At 51.1% G+C, this 16,538-nt stretch overlaps 1 protein-coding gene across 1 annotated transcript in view; it reads left to right on the forward strand.

Annotated features, from left to right (window-relative positions):
- PNCK (pregnancy up-regulated nonubiquitous CaM kinase) overlaps positions 1-5,584 on the forward strand; it is a 31,925-nt gene extending 26,341 nt beyond the window's left edge. The window contains exons 11-12 of the mRNA XM_055003743.1: positions 3,346-3,464; positions 3,767-5,584. Coding sequence (XP_054859718.1) covers positions 3,346-3,456 — 111 coding nt within the window. The 3' untranslated portion in view covers positions 3,457-3,464; positions 3,767-5,584. The remainder of the gene's footprint in view (positions 1-3,345; positions 3,465-3,766) is intronic.
- Positions 5,585-16,538: the final 10,954 nt, after the last annotated feature.

Consider the following 16,538-nt stretch of genomic DNA (forward strand, 5'->3'; position numbering starts at 1 on the left):
ACGAAGGAAGACGCCTGTCCTTTCTTATTCACACATCCGCCTCCATCATCCCTTGTAATGGAGGAACTACAATCAAAACACAGCCAGGGATCTCACTCAACCCCCACCAACAAGGAGGGTAAAAAGCTAGATGGTTTAGGAAGAAAGATCTACACTTCATCAGCCCTGAACGTAAAGACCGCTAACTACATCACAATTATGGTGGCATATCAAATCTTCTTACGGAACAAGATGGCACCATTTATAGACAACCTGCCTGACCAGAGGTTACTTGCCAAGGTTGTACAAGAGGAAGCCCTGCTACTGTCCAAGCAACAAATTAACACCGGACGCAGTGTCGCTGACTCCCCCACCAGGAGCCTTGCCTCAGCGATCGTGCTTAGACGTCACGCCTGGTTAAGGTCTACCACGCAGGTGGAGAGTTGCACCAAGGTGGAGAACTTACCATTCGAGGGTCAAATTCTTCTCACTTAAAACCAACGAGTTTCTGTCCCAGAAGAAAAAGGATAGACAGACTGCTTGCTCCTATGGAGTCCTACCTCCATGACAGCAGTCAACCCAATATCGATCCTACAGACAAAAACAACCTGATAGACAAACAACAACCTACAGACAAACAACAACCTGACAGGAGCCAGTACTACAGATACCAACCGTACCAGTATCCACTGAACCGACAAAGCCCTGTCCAGCGGAGCAACAATCAAGCGCGAAGACCTGCTCAGAAAGAGAGACAAGGGCAAACCTCCCCGAGTAATAAGGATGAGGGCCAACACAACAAACCATTCTGACTAGAATTGTAAAACCCCGCGATTTGGCGATAGGCTGTCATTATTTTTGCCTGAATGTTACTTCTGATGTTTTGGTTCTGAATATAGTTTCATCTGGTTATAAAATTGAATTTGAACGTTTTCCGCCTCTGAGTTTCCCTTGTTATGGAACCCAAGCATCTTCCACTGAGCTGACCTGGGAATTAGCGGTACTGTTAGAAAAGGGTGCAGTCCAGGAAGTCCCAGACACTGAAACCTCATGGGATTTCTACTGTAGGTTCTTCCTAGTTCAGAAAAGAGATGGTGGTTTCCAACCACTTCTAGACCTACGAAATTTGAATGACTTCATTGGCGTGCACAAACGGTGCACCCTTCATATGGTCACAGGCATCATCAGCCACACTCCTGGGGGCAGTACTGTCCAGGAAATCTGCAGAGCAGCCACATGGGCATCTCCAGACACCTTCATCAGACATAGAAAAGAGTCCAGTTGCACCTTGAAGACTAACCAACTTTACTGGAGCATAAACTTTCGAGAATCACAGTTCTCTTTGTCAGATGGTTAGTCTTGAAGGTGCTACTGGACTCTTTTCTATTTTGCTACTACAGACTAACTCGGCTAACTCCTCTGGATCTTCATCAGACATTACGCCTTGGATGTGGCTAACAGAAGAGAGGCAGCAGTGGGTCAGGCGGTGCTCCAGTCTCTGTTCCGATGAGAACCTACCCTCCCTCCAAGATGAGTGGCTTGTTAATCTCCCATGTGGGGCTGCACCAGAAGACCTCAGTGAACAGCAGTTCCAGGTCAGCGCAGCTGTTTTCCCACTCTGGAGATAGCTGGTCTCCAACAGCTACCCTTTGAGTCAGTTCCATGAGGAATTATTTGAGCCAGTCCAAGGAACATCCCGATACCTACTTCTGCTTCCATTAGCATCAACAAGATGGCATGGTCTGCTGTATCGTAGGCTGCAGATAGATCCAGGATGAGTAACAGAGAAGCATGGCCTCTGTCCACCGCCGGCGCCAGGTTTTTTGGCACCTGCAGCCAACCCTATGTGCGCATGCCCCCCCAGACTGCGTGATGAAGTCATCACACAGCAAAGCCAGCCCCATTGGCCGGCGGGTGACTGGGATGGCGCACGGAGGCTGCCTGCGCTCTGCACGTCACCCTGGCCGCCTGCCGTGCCTGGCCTGCAGCTGCTGTGCCCGGCCGGGAGCGTGTGGCAGCGGTGGCAGCGGCACAGAGCTGGCCGGCTGCAGCAGCTGTGGGCCAGGCATGCCAGCTCTGTGGTGCACACCTCCACCCCCGGCGCCCCCTCCAGCGCCCACGGCGCCCGCCTCACCACCTCAGTGGTGGCGCCGGCCCTGCCTCTGTCTATGTTCAGATGGAGACCATCAGCTAAGGCCTCCAGAGCCATCTCTGCCCCATAGCCCCATCTGAAACCAGACAGAAAAGTGTCCAGAGCGCCAGAGTTGTCCAAGAAAGCCTGGAGTTCGTCTGCTGCTGCTTTCTCAATCGCTTTGGGTGATAATTGGCCACATACAGGGCTTTTTTCCTGCCAGAATGCGGCGGAACGGAGTTCCAGCACCTCTTGAAAATGGTCACATGGCTGGTGGCCCCGCCCCCTGATCTCCAGACAGAGGGGAGTTGAGATTGCCCTCCGCACCGCGGCAATCTCAACTCCCCTCTGTCTGGAGATCAGGGGGCGGGGCCACCAGCCATGTGACCATTTTCTCGGAGGGCAACCCACTGAGTTCCACCACCTCTTTTCCCAGAAAAAAAGCCCTGGCCACATACGTTTTTGTCTAGGGATGTTTTTTTAAGTAGTGAGTGGATGACAACTTTTGAGTGGTGGTGGAAGGCATCCGTGGTTAAGGACTCTGTGTCAGTGTTGCTCTGTGCCATCATGCTGCGGAGCTGAGCCCTGGCTCTCTTTCGGCACTGCCTTTAGGCACCCGGAAGCAGGTGGCCCCGGGTGAATGAAGCTTACTTGTGCGCATTAACTGCACTGAAGAAAGCAGCACTTGTTTGGTAGTGGTGGAGAGGGAACGTAGTGAGCAGGGTTGCTGGACCTGGCGGCAGCGTGACAATTGCCGGGGAAGGAGGCAAGGGAGGAAAAGCTTCAGCAACTACATTTCGACCCCGTCCTGCTGCTTTACTGGTATTTGCCCTTATTTGCTGGTTCTGAATCTCCTCAACCCAGGACAACGTTATTCATTTTGTTCTATTCATTTAGAAAAATTTTACGTCATCTCTCTAGGAACCTGTCCAAGGCAGCTTACAAAATAAAAATTAATTAAAAAAGTAAAGCATTAAACGGTATTTATTAAAATTCAGCATAAAAACAGGCCACTGCCAGCTTAAAATAACAGTTTGCAGAGCAAAATAGTCGCCTTTTTTTCTCATTTAGGGCTGCAGTTTCCCCCAGTGGATTTTGCTCTTGTGCTGTCCAAAGCAGCAGGAACTGCAGCTACTGAGCAGGGGGCTGAACTTTGCTGTTACAGGCGCCAGAACTGAGCTTTTGTCTGTTCTCTTGGTGTAACCCTTTTTTCTTTCCTTTTTTGATTCTCGCAGCGGGCATTCAATGCCACGTCCTTCTTACGCCACATCACCAAGCTGGGACCAGGCGCAGAAGGTGAGGAAATCGGAGAGGCCACATCCAGGGGACAGCATGGGAAATGGTGACCACAGAGGTAGGTATGAGAGAAGTATCCCCGGCCGGGGCCACGAAGGGCAAGATTGCCACCTCTTTTACTGAGCCTAACAGTGCCCTGTCGTGCCGGCGGAGATTGTCTTGGCTAGGAGATAAAGGGGAGGGGGACTTAAACTGCTTGGCTTCTGTCTGTCAAGTTGGTGTTGACTAGAAAAAGAAAAGACAGCAGTCTTGGGGGGGGGGTGTCCGCTGGTGTAAAGCGCTATGGCCAGGAGGATGGCACTCCTGTTGGTGAAATGGGGGCTGTGCTCCTCTTTCTGACCCATTTCTTGCCCTCTACAGGTGCCCGAAGAGCCTGGGCCACCGCCTTTTGCATGAGCTACCCTCCTGCATGCGGCTTCACAGCCACGTCGCTGCACCGGGACCCTCGTCTAAGGGGGGGGTCTCCTTTCATTTCCTGCGCCTCCTTCTGGGGACATCTCTGGCCTGAGAGGCTCAAGAGTTAAACCAAGTCAATCACTAACCAGCCTGCTCTTAGAGGGGTCTAAAACCACTCTGCCGGGGACCAACGTCCAACCCCCTCAAGGCTGGGGAACCTGTTAGATCCCCGCTGTGTTGCTCACCCCACTTCAGTCCATGCCAGCTGCAGAGGCCGGCAGAGAGCCAGGCCAGGAATGGGTGTTCTTGGCAGGGAGGTGAGAAGATCTCCCTCTCGAACCTAGAGGGATAATTCCAAAATGAATTTGAGACCATCTTTCCTCTCCTCCCTGTGAGAATTTTGCAAAAGGGAAGCTGCACAAATAAGTGAAGGCAGCAGAGCTGAAAAATTCCCCCTGAGGAGCTCGACAGGCAGGTGCGATCCGAAGAATCGGGCAGGAATGGACGATCAGCTGTCAGCCAAGCTGAGGAAGCCTTCTGTGAGAGTTGGGTCCGAAGGAAGGGGCCATCGGCTGGTCATCTTGAGGGGTTCAGGATTTGAGATGCAGAAGGGCGGGTGGCTGGGCTTCGCTGAAGTTCCTGTGGGTGAAGACAGACGTAACACCGAAAAATGTGGAGGTGGTTTGGTAGCACCATCCCTGCTTTCCTGAGAAACATACTCCCTCGCCCACTCCGGGTTAAGCTTTGGAGGAAAAATAATTTTGCATGTTTTTAGTAGGGTTCATCCTGAAGTCAGGAAAGGTGGGCACCTCTCGGCTAGAGGCAGTAACATTTCCAACTTCCTTCCCAATTGTGAAGCAGGTTTGGAACTATTCTAAAAAAGATGGAGAGGGTTTTATTTCTTTTGGGGGGAAGGAAAGGTAAAGGAAGGGTGTAGAGCATATTTACTGCTTTAAGCAGCCACAAAGATTTGACAAGGCAGTCAGTTCCAACGGGTGTTTGAGGCAAGACACTTTAACACGTCTCTTTGGCGTGAGAAGCCACTGTAACACCCAGCATTTATGCATAATGTAAATAGAAATGTTGAGTTTGCACTGTGGGTGATGAACCCTCTGTGACCCTGCTGGAATGCTACGTTTGTCTTCACCGTCCATTTTCTGGTGGTAGTTAGGCCAAGTTAGACGAAGTCCAATCAGAACGGTAGAGAAAGTGAGACCCAGCTGGGTTCTCTTACAAGGTGGAACGGAGGTGTGGACATGGCTCAGTGGTGGAGCATCTGCCTGGCATGTAGAAGGTCCCAGATTCAATCCCCAGCTTCTCCACTTAAAGGGACCAGGTAGTATGGGATGAGGAAGACCTCTGCCAGAGACCCTGGAGAGCTACTGCCAGTCTGGGTAGACAGCGCAGTCCTTAGTCGACCAAGGCGATGACTCAGTCAGAGGCAGACTCTGTTCTAATGGCCAGAGCCGTCACTTCTGCACCCTCCTGCCTGTAACAGAAGTGAACCGGCCTCTATGGCATAGCGCCATCATCCAGCCTGGCAGGCCCAGAGTTGCTGCACCTTGGAGCAAGGCTGATTCCCGGGGAGGGAGAGCAAGGGCAGCTGCCCCCGACTCCTCCGCACCTTCTTCTGCCTGTTCTCGTTTGTTTCCTGTTGGACTGAACATTTGCTTTGCTGTGTTGCTCAGAGCTGGAGAATTCTTGTGGTTCTTGTGGGGACTGAGCGGGATCGCATTCCGCCATGCGGCCCCTCTTCCCGCAACTGTGTCAATAAATGAGTGGAAATAGTGAAACGCTGTGTAGAAAATGGCTGTTTTCTGCTGGGTGAAAAGTGGGGATCCGTTCCCATTTTTAGCTTGTCTGACAAGCCAGGCTGTTTCAGCATCCACTAGCTCTGTAGATCCCGTCTTGCATGCAAACGTTGTCACACTGGCAGTGCCAGTTGTTTTCCAAGTAGCCCTGGAGCGTCCCCATTTCACTGTCACTCTTTGGCCTGCCAGTGCCAGCTTTGAAGCTGGGTGGTCCAATTCTGCACCTGCTCCCATTTCTGCACCTGTTCCCCCGCAACTTACAGGTGGGTTGCTGCAGGTGAGGAGAGGAAGCCAGAAGGGACTCCCCGCCCTGCTTGCTTCTTCCCGTCGCTTTGGCGGCAGGAGGAGGGAAGAGCCTGGTGGGTGGGGGAATAAGAGGTGGGCATTATTTGCCCTGCCAGCAGGCTTCAGTTGCACACATTCAGGACAGGCGCAGCCTCCGGACTGAGCAAATACTCCCCCCGTTCCCCTGGGTTGTTTCAGCTGCTGAAAATGGCAAGGGGGGGGGGAGGCAGGAGCCCCTCCTCTCCTGGTGCTGGGGTCCCCGTCAGAATCCTGCTCAGGAGTTGCCATTGGAACTTGGGCCTGCAGTAGGGCTGGAAATCCCCATGCCAAAAGTAACATCTACTTTAGCTCTGAGTTGAAGCCTCCCTGAGCTGCATTTGAGCACCTCTGCAGTCAGGCTGAAATGAGTCAGAGTCCTGGCATTGTTATCCTAACTGGCAAGCCTGTGCAGCTTGACCTCTGAAGAGGCCTTCCGTGGAGACGGCGCGATGATTCATCCTTCTGCTCCAAGTAGCTCAGGCCGAGGTGGCTCCCAATGTGGTCCTTTGAGTGGGCTTAGAGCTCTGCCAGCTGCCTTTGATGGCCAGCCTGCCCCCCGCCCTGCCATAATTCCAGCTAAGAGGCATGAAACAGTGGGCTTAGGCTGCACTTCTTCAAAGGGTGCCACGGGAGGCCTGTGCCCCTGGCTGCCACCCCCTCCTGCCACCCCCAATGCCTGCCCACTCAGCCATCCCTCCCCCCTCATTGTCCCCAGCACTGGTCAGCGACTGCACGGCTCCAGCTCTCCCAGTTCCCCGGCAACTTCAACAGCGGTGCAGCGAGCCACACGTGGTCACTCAGGTTTCCCAAATTCTCCTGCCCCCTAAAAATCTGCCGCCGCTGCAAACCGACCACCTCACCTTACTGGGCTGCAGAGCCAGCCACGGTTCAGATCCAAACAGCTGAGCATTCAAAATACATTCCTATGTAACTGCATGATCCAAAACCCGTATTTATCCTGCAGTCCACGTCTGCTTAAGAGTAATATGTTAGCTGAAGTGGTTTTAAGCTGAGGAAAGCTGTTGAGCAGAGAAAAACCCGTTGTAACCAAACAAGTTTCCATGTACACAAGACAAATGCTGGTTTAAATGCATGTTTGCACATCTGGACACCCAGAGAGTGTTACTGCTATCATAACGAAGAAGTGGGAAGTAAGAGCTTGCGATGGTGTGAGAATCAAGCCATGCCCAGTGCTACTGGTTGTGTTAAGCTCCTTGGGGACAGGAATCTGCCTAATCTTTTGTGGAATATCAGCTAGGGAAGGCCGGGAATTCTTAGTGCAAATCCTTATTTGCATTATGAACTGGTTTCAAACAAAAAAAAGTGTGCCAATAACCAAGCCAGTCATTAAAAGCAGCCCCAGGCTGCTGCTGGGCTTTTAATGCCTAACACTTGCATGGGTTGCCAACCACCAGGTAGTGGCTGGAGATCTTCCGGAATTACAACTCATCTCCCGATGACAAAGGTCAGTTCCCCTGGAGAAAATGGCAGCTTCCGCGGGCAGACTTTATGGCATTAGCCCCCCACCCCTGCCCCGAGGTTTCTCCCTTCTTGAAACTCCTCCCTAACACCCCTCCCAAATCTCCAGGAATTTCCCAATACAGATTTAGAAACCCTACCAGCCAGCGATGTGAGGCAATGCATAGCACACTGATGTCACACTGATGTCCGTGTTTCTGTCAGATGCAAGAATCCCATCTCTGTCCTTGATCTCCCGGAAGTATTAAACCCTGTGGGTCTCCATACAAAAGATTAAACGAGATTAAGAAGCATGCCGAAGAGGACGCTATCCCCAACATCTGTCTATGTGGAGGAAATCCTCTCGGGTGGAGACGCCTAGGAGGAGCCCTACCATTGCCCAGCACCAGGTGGGGTTTGGAGTTCTCCTGGAATTACTCTTGATCTCCAGACTCCAGGGATCTGTTTCCTTGGAGAAAGTAGCGTTGGAGGGAGGACTCTAGGGCATCACATTGCTGCTGACCTCCCTGGTCTCCCCAAATTCCTCCCTCCCCAGGTCCTGCTCCCACATACTCAGAAACTGCCCAAGCTAGTAGGATGGCCCAAACGAGGGCAAGCAAAGGAGGTGAGCACGCACCACAAGGGCTCAGCTCATTCGCTGGCATCACCACCTGGGCTTGCACCACAGGGTAGAGGCCACACCTTTGCAGAGCAGCAGTGCAGGGGGCGACCACTGGCAGTGCCAGCTGAGGGTGTGCCTTACTTGGGATGAACTGTCTTAGGCCCCCACTCAACACCGGTGGATCACATCTCCCAGTGTCTTTCCTTTGATTGAATGGGCCTTGGTGATGGAAGAGGGGGTTTAACCCTTTCTTCCAACAGTCTTCTGATGTAAACCGCTCCCTCCGCCACACAGGTGGGGGCAGGAAAAGCTTAGGCAGAACAGATGAATTTCACTGCGGCTGTAATCCGATTCCAAGTCTGGCCCTTTATCTCATGTGTTCTAATGCCCAGTTGTTTTATTTAGTTCAAGTTTAGTTTACGTATTAACTGCCTTTTGACTAAAAAGGGCCTAAAGTGGTTTTGAACGTTATCTACAAAGTACAATAATTTTAAAAACCATTAAAACCACTTTAGAATCGATGTGCATCAAATAATGAAATAGTGCCAACCAGGGCTTTTCTTCTGGGGAAAGAGGTGGTGGAACTCAGTGGGTTGCCCTCGGAGAAAATGGTCACATGGCTAGCGGCCCTGCCCCGATCTCCAGAGGGGAGTTGAGATTGCCCTCCGTGCCACTCAGCGGCACGGAGGGCAATCTCAACTCCCCTCTGTCTGGAGATCAGGGGGCGGGGCCACCAGCCATGTGACCATTTTCAAGAGGTTCCGGAACTCCGTTCCACCGCGTTCCCGCTGAAAAAAAGCCCTGGTGCCAACAATTAATACCTGCCCAGCAGCAGCGATGGCATTTAACCCAGTGAGCCAATGGAAACGCCCTCCAAAAACTAGTCCCTCTTTACAGATGCAACCATTCACAGCTCCCGAGAGAGGGGCATTCTGAGTTGGGGGGCAACAGCCAGAAAAGTTCACCCCACGGGGGTGCCATTGGACCCCCTGCTAAATCTGGCTCTGAGGGGGCAGCCCCTTTCACCAACTTGGGCTGGTTCATAGGAGTGGACGTGGTCCTTCCGATCTTGTGAGCTTTTTAAAATTATTTTATTTTATCAAAGCAAAAAAACAGGGATACAAAAAGAAAGAAAGGGGGAGGGAAAAGTTAGTAAGGTCAAAGAGACTCTAGGACTTATGGCTACAAGAGTTCTTAGACTAGAGTGCACAATCTTTTTCAATATTTATCCACATAGCAATACAAATTGCAACTGTTAAGTCCCATTACTATATACTACACATACGCCACCCACCTCCTTCCCCATACTTAGTAATAAAAAAATAATCAAAAAGGAAAAACTCCTCATTCCATTATTACTACATTATTTCACCTTATGTCTTTATGTAACTGATTAATATAGCAGATCTTGCGCGCTTTGATGGTCAAATCCAGCCTCTCCTATTGCCCCAGGAAACCAGTGGGAAGCTGGCGCAGATACCAGGGAAGGGCGCGTTCCCTTAAGGCCCCTCCCTGCTGCATCTGGAAGCGGCTGCAGTTCCTGACCCAGCTTCAAGGGCAGCCCCCCCACCCATGCGACAGTCACCAAGCCCCGATGTGGCTCCGGGGGGGGGGGCGCTGGCCCCAGAAACCCTCGCAGGCGGCAGGCCTGCCGGACCAGTCTTCGGCGCTAAAAGGTGTTCCGGCTTCCTTCGGACTGCCTAAGGACCGTCCAGGAGTAGCCCCGCGTTCGAGGCGGGGCGATGCGCGCCCATCCCGCACGGGAGGGCCCCCGTCCCAGACGCAGCCCCGAGCGCTGCCCCGGTTTATTGCCCTCCAGCCCTTAGGTTGCTGCGCGCGGCCCGTCTTGCAGGCGGCGAGTTCGAGCCCGCAGCATCGGAGGGCGGCAACGCGGCTCCCGGCCCGGGGTCTGTGGCCGCCGGCCCTCCGCTGGAGGGGGCGACGGGGGGGGTCTCAGCAAAGCCCGCCCGAGGGAGCCCCTTGCCCGCCCGGAGCCTCCGACGGCGCCCCTCGGCGTGGAAGCCGCGCTGGGCTGAGCTCCCCGCCCTGGCAACGCGCGCCGCACCTGCGCGGCCCCGACGGCGGCGCCTCCTCGCCCGCGCGGCTCCGCTTCTCGCCGGCAGGTGGCGGGCAGGCGCCGCGAGGGTGGCGGTTATGCAACGCGGGGCGCGCGCCGCTTTCCCCCGGAGCCCTCCGCAGCCGCTGCGCGGCAGATGTGGCCGCTGAGCCCGGGCCGGCCGGGCGGCGTCGCTCTCTGCTCCCGAGTCTTCACCCGGCCGGTTGTTTCGGGCTCTGTGGCCCACCTTGTCATTTGTGTGGCCACAACAGGGCTTTATACAGGCGTGGCAGTGGCCGCAGGCATCACCGCCGATGCGTGCGAAGTGCAGCGGTTCCCACGCAAATCCCCTTAGCACCACATCCTGGGATCTGCCTTCCCAAAGAAGATTCCAACCAATGGAAGAAACATCCACGCGAGTCTCAGGATATCTTGGTACCGAAAGGTAACCTGTGAGATCCAGGAGAACCCACAACAGGAGAACTTGCCCTGCTAATAGACTGATGGAGGTGCTGTATATCAAGGCAAAAGGCTGAGATAACCGTTCTCATCCTCCAGGAAGACTTCCAGGACCTGGGCCCACTCTTTCAAGAACTGCAAAGATTGGAGGTTATTTAGCAGGGGATGCCTACATCAACACTTTTATTTGTTTATACCATCTATAGTTTGACTTTCTCCCTGAGCCACAAGGTATATTACACGATGTAAATCAATGCAATCAATAGGATGAGACGTCTAATAGCCATTGTAATAGGATTAGGACTGCAGAAATCTGAAAGAAAACAGTACTAACCATGACATGAAAAAAAGCAGGCAATGGAATTACATAAATAGAAATAACATTCCAATTCGAAATAATACATTCAGCACCAGCTAACACATGCTGTATGCAGTAGTATTGTCTACAGCCTCATTCCCTTTACTGAAGTATTTTCCTGAGCCATTGTGTTATAATCAGATCACAGATCCAGAGGAGTTAGCCTTATTAGTCTGTAGTAGCAAAATAGTAAAGAGTCTAAAGAGTCCAGTAGCACCTTTAAGACTAACCAACTTTACTGTAGCATAAGCTTTCGAGAACCACAGCTCTCTTCATCAGATGCATCGTCAGCTTTCGAGAACCACAGCTCTCCATCAGATGCATCTGACAAAGAGAGCTGTGGTTCTCAAAAGCTGACAATGCAACTGATGAAGAGAGCTGTGGTTCTCGAAAGCTTATGCTACAGTAAAGTTGGTTAGTCTTAAAGGTGCAACTGAACTCTTTACAATCAGATCACAGAATCCGAGAGTTGGAAGAGGCCTTGCAGACCATCTAGTCCAATTCCCTGCCCAATGCAGGAACAGCCTAAAGCATCCCTGACAAGGATTTGTCCAGCCACTCCTTGAACACTGCCAGTGAGGAGGAACCCACCACATCCCTAGGCAGCTGATTCTAATGCTGGATTACCTTTAATGTGAAGTAGTTTTTCCTAATGTTGCAGCTGGTCCTTCCTCCTGTTTAAACCCATTGTTTCAAGTCCTGTCCTCTGTTCCCAACAGCTCCCTTCCCTCTAGGTGACAGCCTTTTAAATACTTCAAGTGAGCAATCATGTCTCCCCTCAGTCTCCTCCAAGCTGTACATCCCCAAGCCCCTCAGTCTTTCTGCATAGAGCTTGGTCTCCAGGCCCCTCATCATCTGTTCCAATTTGTCCACATCCTTTTTGAAATGATGCTTCCAGAAATGCACACAATACTCTAGGTGGGGCCTCACCAACGTAAGCCAGTTTGGTGTAGTGGTTAAGAGTGAGAGCCTCTAATCTGGAGAACCGGGTTTGATTCCCCACTCCTCCACTTCAAGCCAGCTGGGTGACCTTGGCTCAGTCACAGCTTCTTGGGGCTCTCTCAGCCCCACCCACCTCACAGGGTGGAGATAATAACATACTTTGTAAACCCCTCTAAGTGGGCGTTAAGTTGTCCTGAAGGGCAGTGTATAAATCGAATGTGGTGGTGGTGGTGGTGTATAGTGGGACAATGGCATCCTGTGATTTGGATGTTATGCCTTTGTTGATACATCCCCAAGATTGTGTTTGCCTTTTTTGCTGCTGCATCACACTGACTATTCATATTTAGCTTCCCATCCACCTGTACCTCAAGATCTTGTTCAAACACACTGTTACCCAGAAGTATATTCCCCATCCAGTATGCACGCTTTGCATTGTTGTTACTTAGGTGCAGAACCCAACAATTATCCTTGTTATAAATTGCATCTCTCGTTTTCCAGTGTGTTCACATCTTGTTGAATTCTATGTCTGTCTTCAAAGATGTTTGCTACTCCTCCCAGGTTGGTGTCATCTGCAAATTTAATGGGTACTCTCTTCTCAGCCATGTGCAGATCATTTATGAAAATACTGAAATGCACTGGGGCCAGAAGTGAGCCCTGTAGCATTTCAGTGAACACCTCCCAACTCTTTGGGTGTAGTTATCCAAGCAGTTCTCTGGCCATCTAACCATCCTAGGGTCCAGTCTACAGTCCACCAGTTTAACCCATCAGAACATCATGATGAGGAATCTTGTCAAAAGCTTTACTGAAATCCAGATAAACTACATTGACAGCATTCCCGTGATTGTGCAGGTTGTTGGCAACCTTAACTGCAAATCTGAAGTTAGAGGGCAAATTTGAAACCAAAAATAGTTGCTCAAAGTCTTGCTGTTGCTTCCTTTAAAGCTAGAGGGAGCAGACCTTGAGAAAGAAAATAGTTTGTAGTGGGTTTTATGAGCCACAAAGGACATTTTCTAAAACTCCAGGAGCTTGGTCCTCCCTTGTATGTGATTCGCCTACAAGTCAACACCTGGAGCCCCAGCTGCTGCCCAAAGCTCAGCTTTGTGTGTGTGTGTGTGTGTGTGTGACTGAGCGGTTAGCAGGCCACAGTCATCAAGAACCTCAATTTTCAGAGCCTGAAACCCCTTCCTCTTCGACTAACTCCCCACGCCCCTTCCTATCGTCTGAGGAAGCAGTCCACCGAACCCCATGCCACAGGCCAGACTGGCAAGTCTTTAAAGTGACACGGCACTTTTTGTTTTCAGCTTGAAATTTTTCTCATAATGACCATTATTACTTATGAGGAACACTCCCTCCCCTTCCTTATGACCTGAAATGGATCCACAGAATAGTAGAGGATTTTTTTTTTGAAATAGCAGTGTTCTAAAATCATCCATATTAACATTTATGACCTTGAAAAACAGACTGGTGGTGGCTGATAGCATCACGATGGAACCAGAAAACTATCCCAAATATAGATCAATGTTACGTTAAAGTCTGGGATCAATTCATATTAGAAAAATTATCATCTGTCATACGCACTGCCGGCGCCAGGGTTTCTGGTGCCTGCAGCCACCCTCCCATGCACGCACGCGCAGTACACGTGCGCGCCCCCGGACTGCGTGATGACATCATCATGTGATGACATCATCATGCAGCAAAGCCAGGGCCATTGGCCGGCGGGTGGCTGGGGCGGCGCAAGGAGGCCGCCCGCGCTCTGCACACCGCCCCTGCTGCCTGCCGTGCCTGGCCCATAGCTGCTGCGCCCGGGGGGGGTGCGGCGGTGGCACGGGGCTGGCCGGCTGCAGCAGCTGCTGCGGGCCAGGCATCCCAGCTCCGTGGCATGCGCCTCTGCCCCTGGCACCCCCTCCGGCACCCTGTTCAGCCGCACGGCACCCACCTCACCGCCTCAGTGGTGGTGCCGGCCTTGGACATACGTAAAAATGAAAACCTCTCTTTCAAATCATCTTTCTTTGAAAAATGGTGGCCCTTCTTTGAATTTATTGCTAGCAAAGATATGTCTCCTCCGAATGAATTATATCAGACAATTCTTGACAGTTAATCACTCTGTCTGTTAGCATATATAGTTAAAACTGTTAAAACTGTATTTTATCTTTGTTGTTGTTACTTCATGATGTTAATGTTATTGTTCAACTTGTTATTTCTTCTTCTGTAGTTATAGCTATTTCTCAATAAATAATTTAAGAAAAAAACAGACCCTGGAATTCACCCAGGGTTGCAGATGAGAAGCCCTGCCCAGCTCTTCCTTCTTGCTTGAGCCAGAGGAGGACTTCTTGCAATAGGAAAGGGAAGGCGCTTCAGCGGAAGATAAACTTCCTCCTCTCTCAAAGGAGGAAGCCCGATCTGGCTCCAAAGTCATGCTGGCAGGAAGGACGGTTGGAGGAGGGGGATATGAGCCTGGAGGAAGGCCGAAGGGACATTTTTAGAACAGTAGGGATACTTGGTCAGTATTTGGGGAGGGGGCACTCATATGGAGCTATAAAGAAAAACAGGCTGACGGTGTTTCTATTTTCTACCCAGACAGACCAGTAAGAAGTGAAGGGGTTCCCTACACTGGAGCTCTGGCTAATGAAATGCAAAGGTTGATCGCTTGGCACTTATTTATTAGGCTTATAGTCCGCTCTCTCCACAATGCAGGCTCAGAGTGGATAGAGATTAGCATTATATTGTGTTCAATTATTTTACAAACCAGATTATTTTAGAGGGACATCTCCACAACAAGAAGAGTAATTCCAACAGCTTGAAACAGACCAAGGAATAATTGCAAAGCACTGGGGAAGAGACCAGCGCAGAGCACTTGGTGTGTGCATGTGTGTCCACAGCCACTTGCACTACTGAAGAAGACATTTTTGCCCCTTGAACGTTTGGTGGAAGCGCCAAAGAAACTTTATTAACACTGGTGTTTCCCTCCGCTGTTTCCACTTCGGCTTTGGGAACTGTCTGAAAACACACTCCTGGATAATAGGTTAAGAACCACTGAAGAAGGGGGTGGGAACCTTTCCTGCCTCATATGGATGTGTTTCTGGGGTAGGGCATTGGTGGAATTGGGGATAGGGGAAGACAGCAGGGCAAGCCAAATGTGTATAAGATTCTTAAGATTCTGGGCACTTTCATACACGCTGAATAAAGCACTTTCAAGAAGTGACGAATGACACTTGAACGGCAAGTGAACAGACTCGCGTGTATTCCTCCCTATTCACTTGTGCTCCACTTGCTTGTAGCTTGGCTCGTAGTGATCGAGTGGAGCGCAAGTGAACGGAGGAATACACGTGAGTCTGTTCACTTGCCGTTCAAATGTCGTTCGTCACTTGTAGCTTGGCCCTCTAAGTGCCTTCAGCCTTTTAAACAGGGAGCCCCACAGAATCCAGGTCTCCCTCTATTTGGTGCTGTTTCCAGGTGCCGCTTCCATACTCTTGTAGCCAGGAGGGCAGAGATTCCTAGGAAAGCCCTGCCTGATCAGACCAAGAGTAACAGCAGAATTTGAGCGCAGAGAGCAACACGATTTTCAGGCTGTCAGCTTTCAAGAGTCAGAGCTCCCTCCTGTCCTATTGCAGACCAACATGGCTACCCACCTCAAACTCACAGAAGAGTAAGACTTTAAAGGCCCTTCCTCTGACAGGAAGCAAACGGAGAGGGGGGCAATAATCCCTCGGAAACAGCTTGCAGGAAATGGCTGTAAACAGGGGAAGGGTGTCGGTGGGAACGGAAGTTCGAGGCTGGAGAAAGAGAACTGTGTATGGAAGGGAGTGACCCATACAAAGCAGGACTGCCCGCCACCTTTTCCCTCAAAGGACAGCTGCCCTTTTTCTTGGTGGGGCGCCTGTGATTTTCGTATGAGAGAGATGCAACTTTTCTTGGCACAGAGATAACAGCGATTTTGTAAACTCCCGTCTCCATGGCGCTTAGGGTGGCAAACGTGGACTTGGCCCATTTTATCCTCCAAATACCCCTCTGGATTCTTGACTCTCCCAGGCCAGCCAGTAATGTATTCACATGGTCAGCAGGCGCCCGTGCCCCTGTTCACCTGCTCCCCCCATAAAGGTCTATATACATATCAGGAAGACGAAAGATTTCGCGAGATCCCATTAAAATCTTGCTTTAAAAGGAGTGTGACGGAATAAAAACATCTGTTTATAGTCATTTGTGATCCATCCCCATTTTCACCTGCCAAGATACTGGAGGGCACAGAAAACGATTTCTCTGTCATAATTCTTATGTGCTGTGGGCACAAACTGACGTGTCAGGGGTGCGCACTGTGGTGCGTCTCCCAGAGAGGGGGGAACATGGCGGGAAAAAATGGCAGAAGGGAAAGTCCAATATGGGCATCGCTTTAGGATGACAAGCTCTTTCCTTCCCACTCCACCTACTTCTCCACAGAAAGGAAACCAGTTACTAGGCAACAGAGTAAGAGAGGATGATTTTAAAAAACACACACAAATCAGGCACAGATGGGATGAGTGGGGGGGGAGTCATGAGTGGAATTGTGTGTTCAAGTGCTGGGGGGGGGCATAGAGTCTACTTGATGCAAGAACATTCACCCCAGAAATCGGAGGCCCTCTTGGACGTATCACTGCATGAGACAGAGGTCCCCGTTTTGGGTAGGCCATCTACTCATCTCGGTGGCTTAGGAAAGTCTCCAAGATGCCACC

The sequence above is a fragment of the Eublepharis macularius genome, chromosome 19 (assembly GCF_028583425.1).
Source record: "Eublepharis macularius isolate TG4126 chromosome 19, MPM_Emac_v1.0, whole genome shotgun sequence".
NCBI classification, from domain to species: Eukaryota; Metazoa; Chordata; class Lepidosauria; order Squamata; family Eublepharidae; genus Eublepharis; species Eublepharis macularius.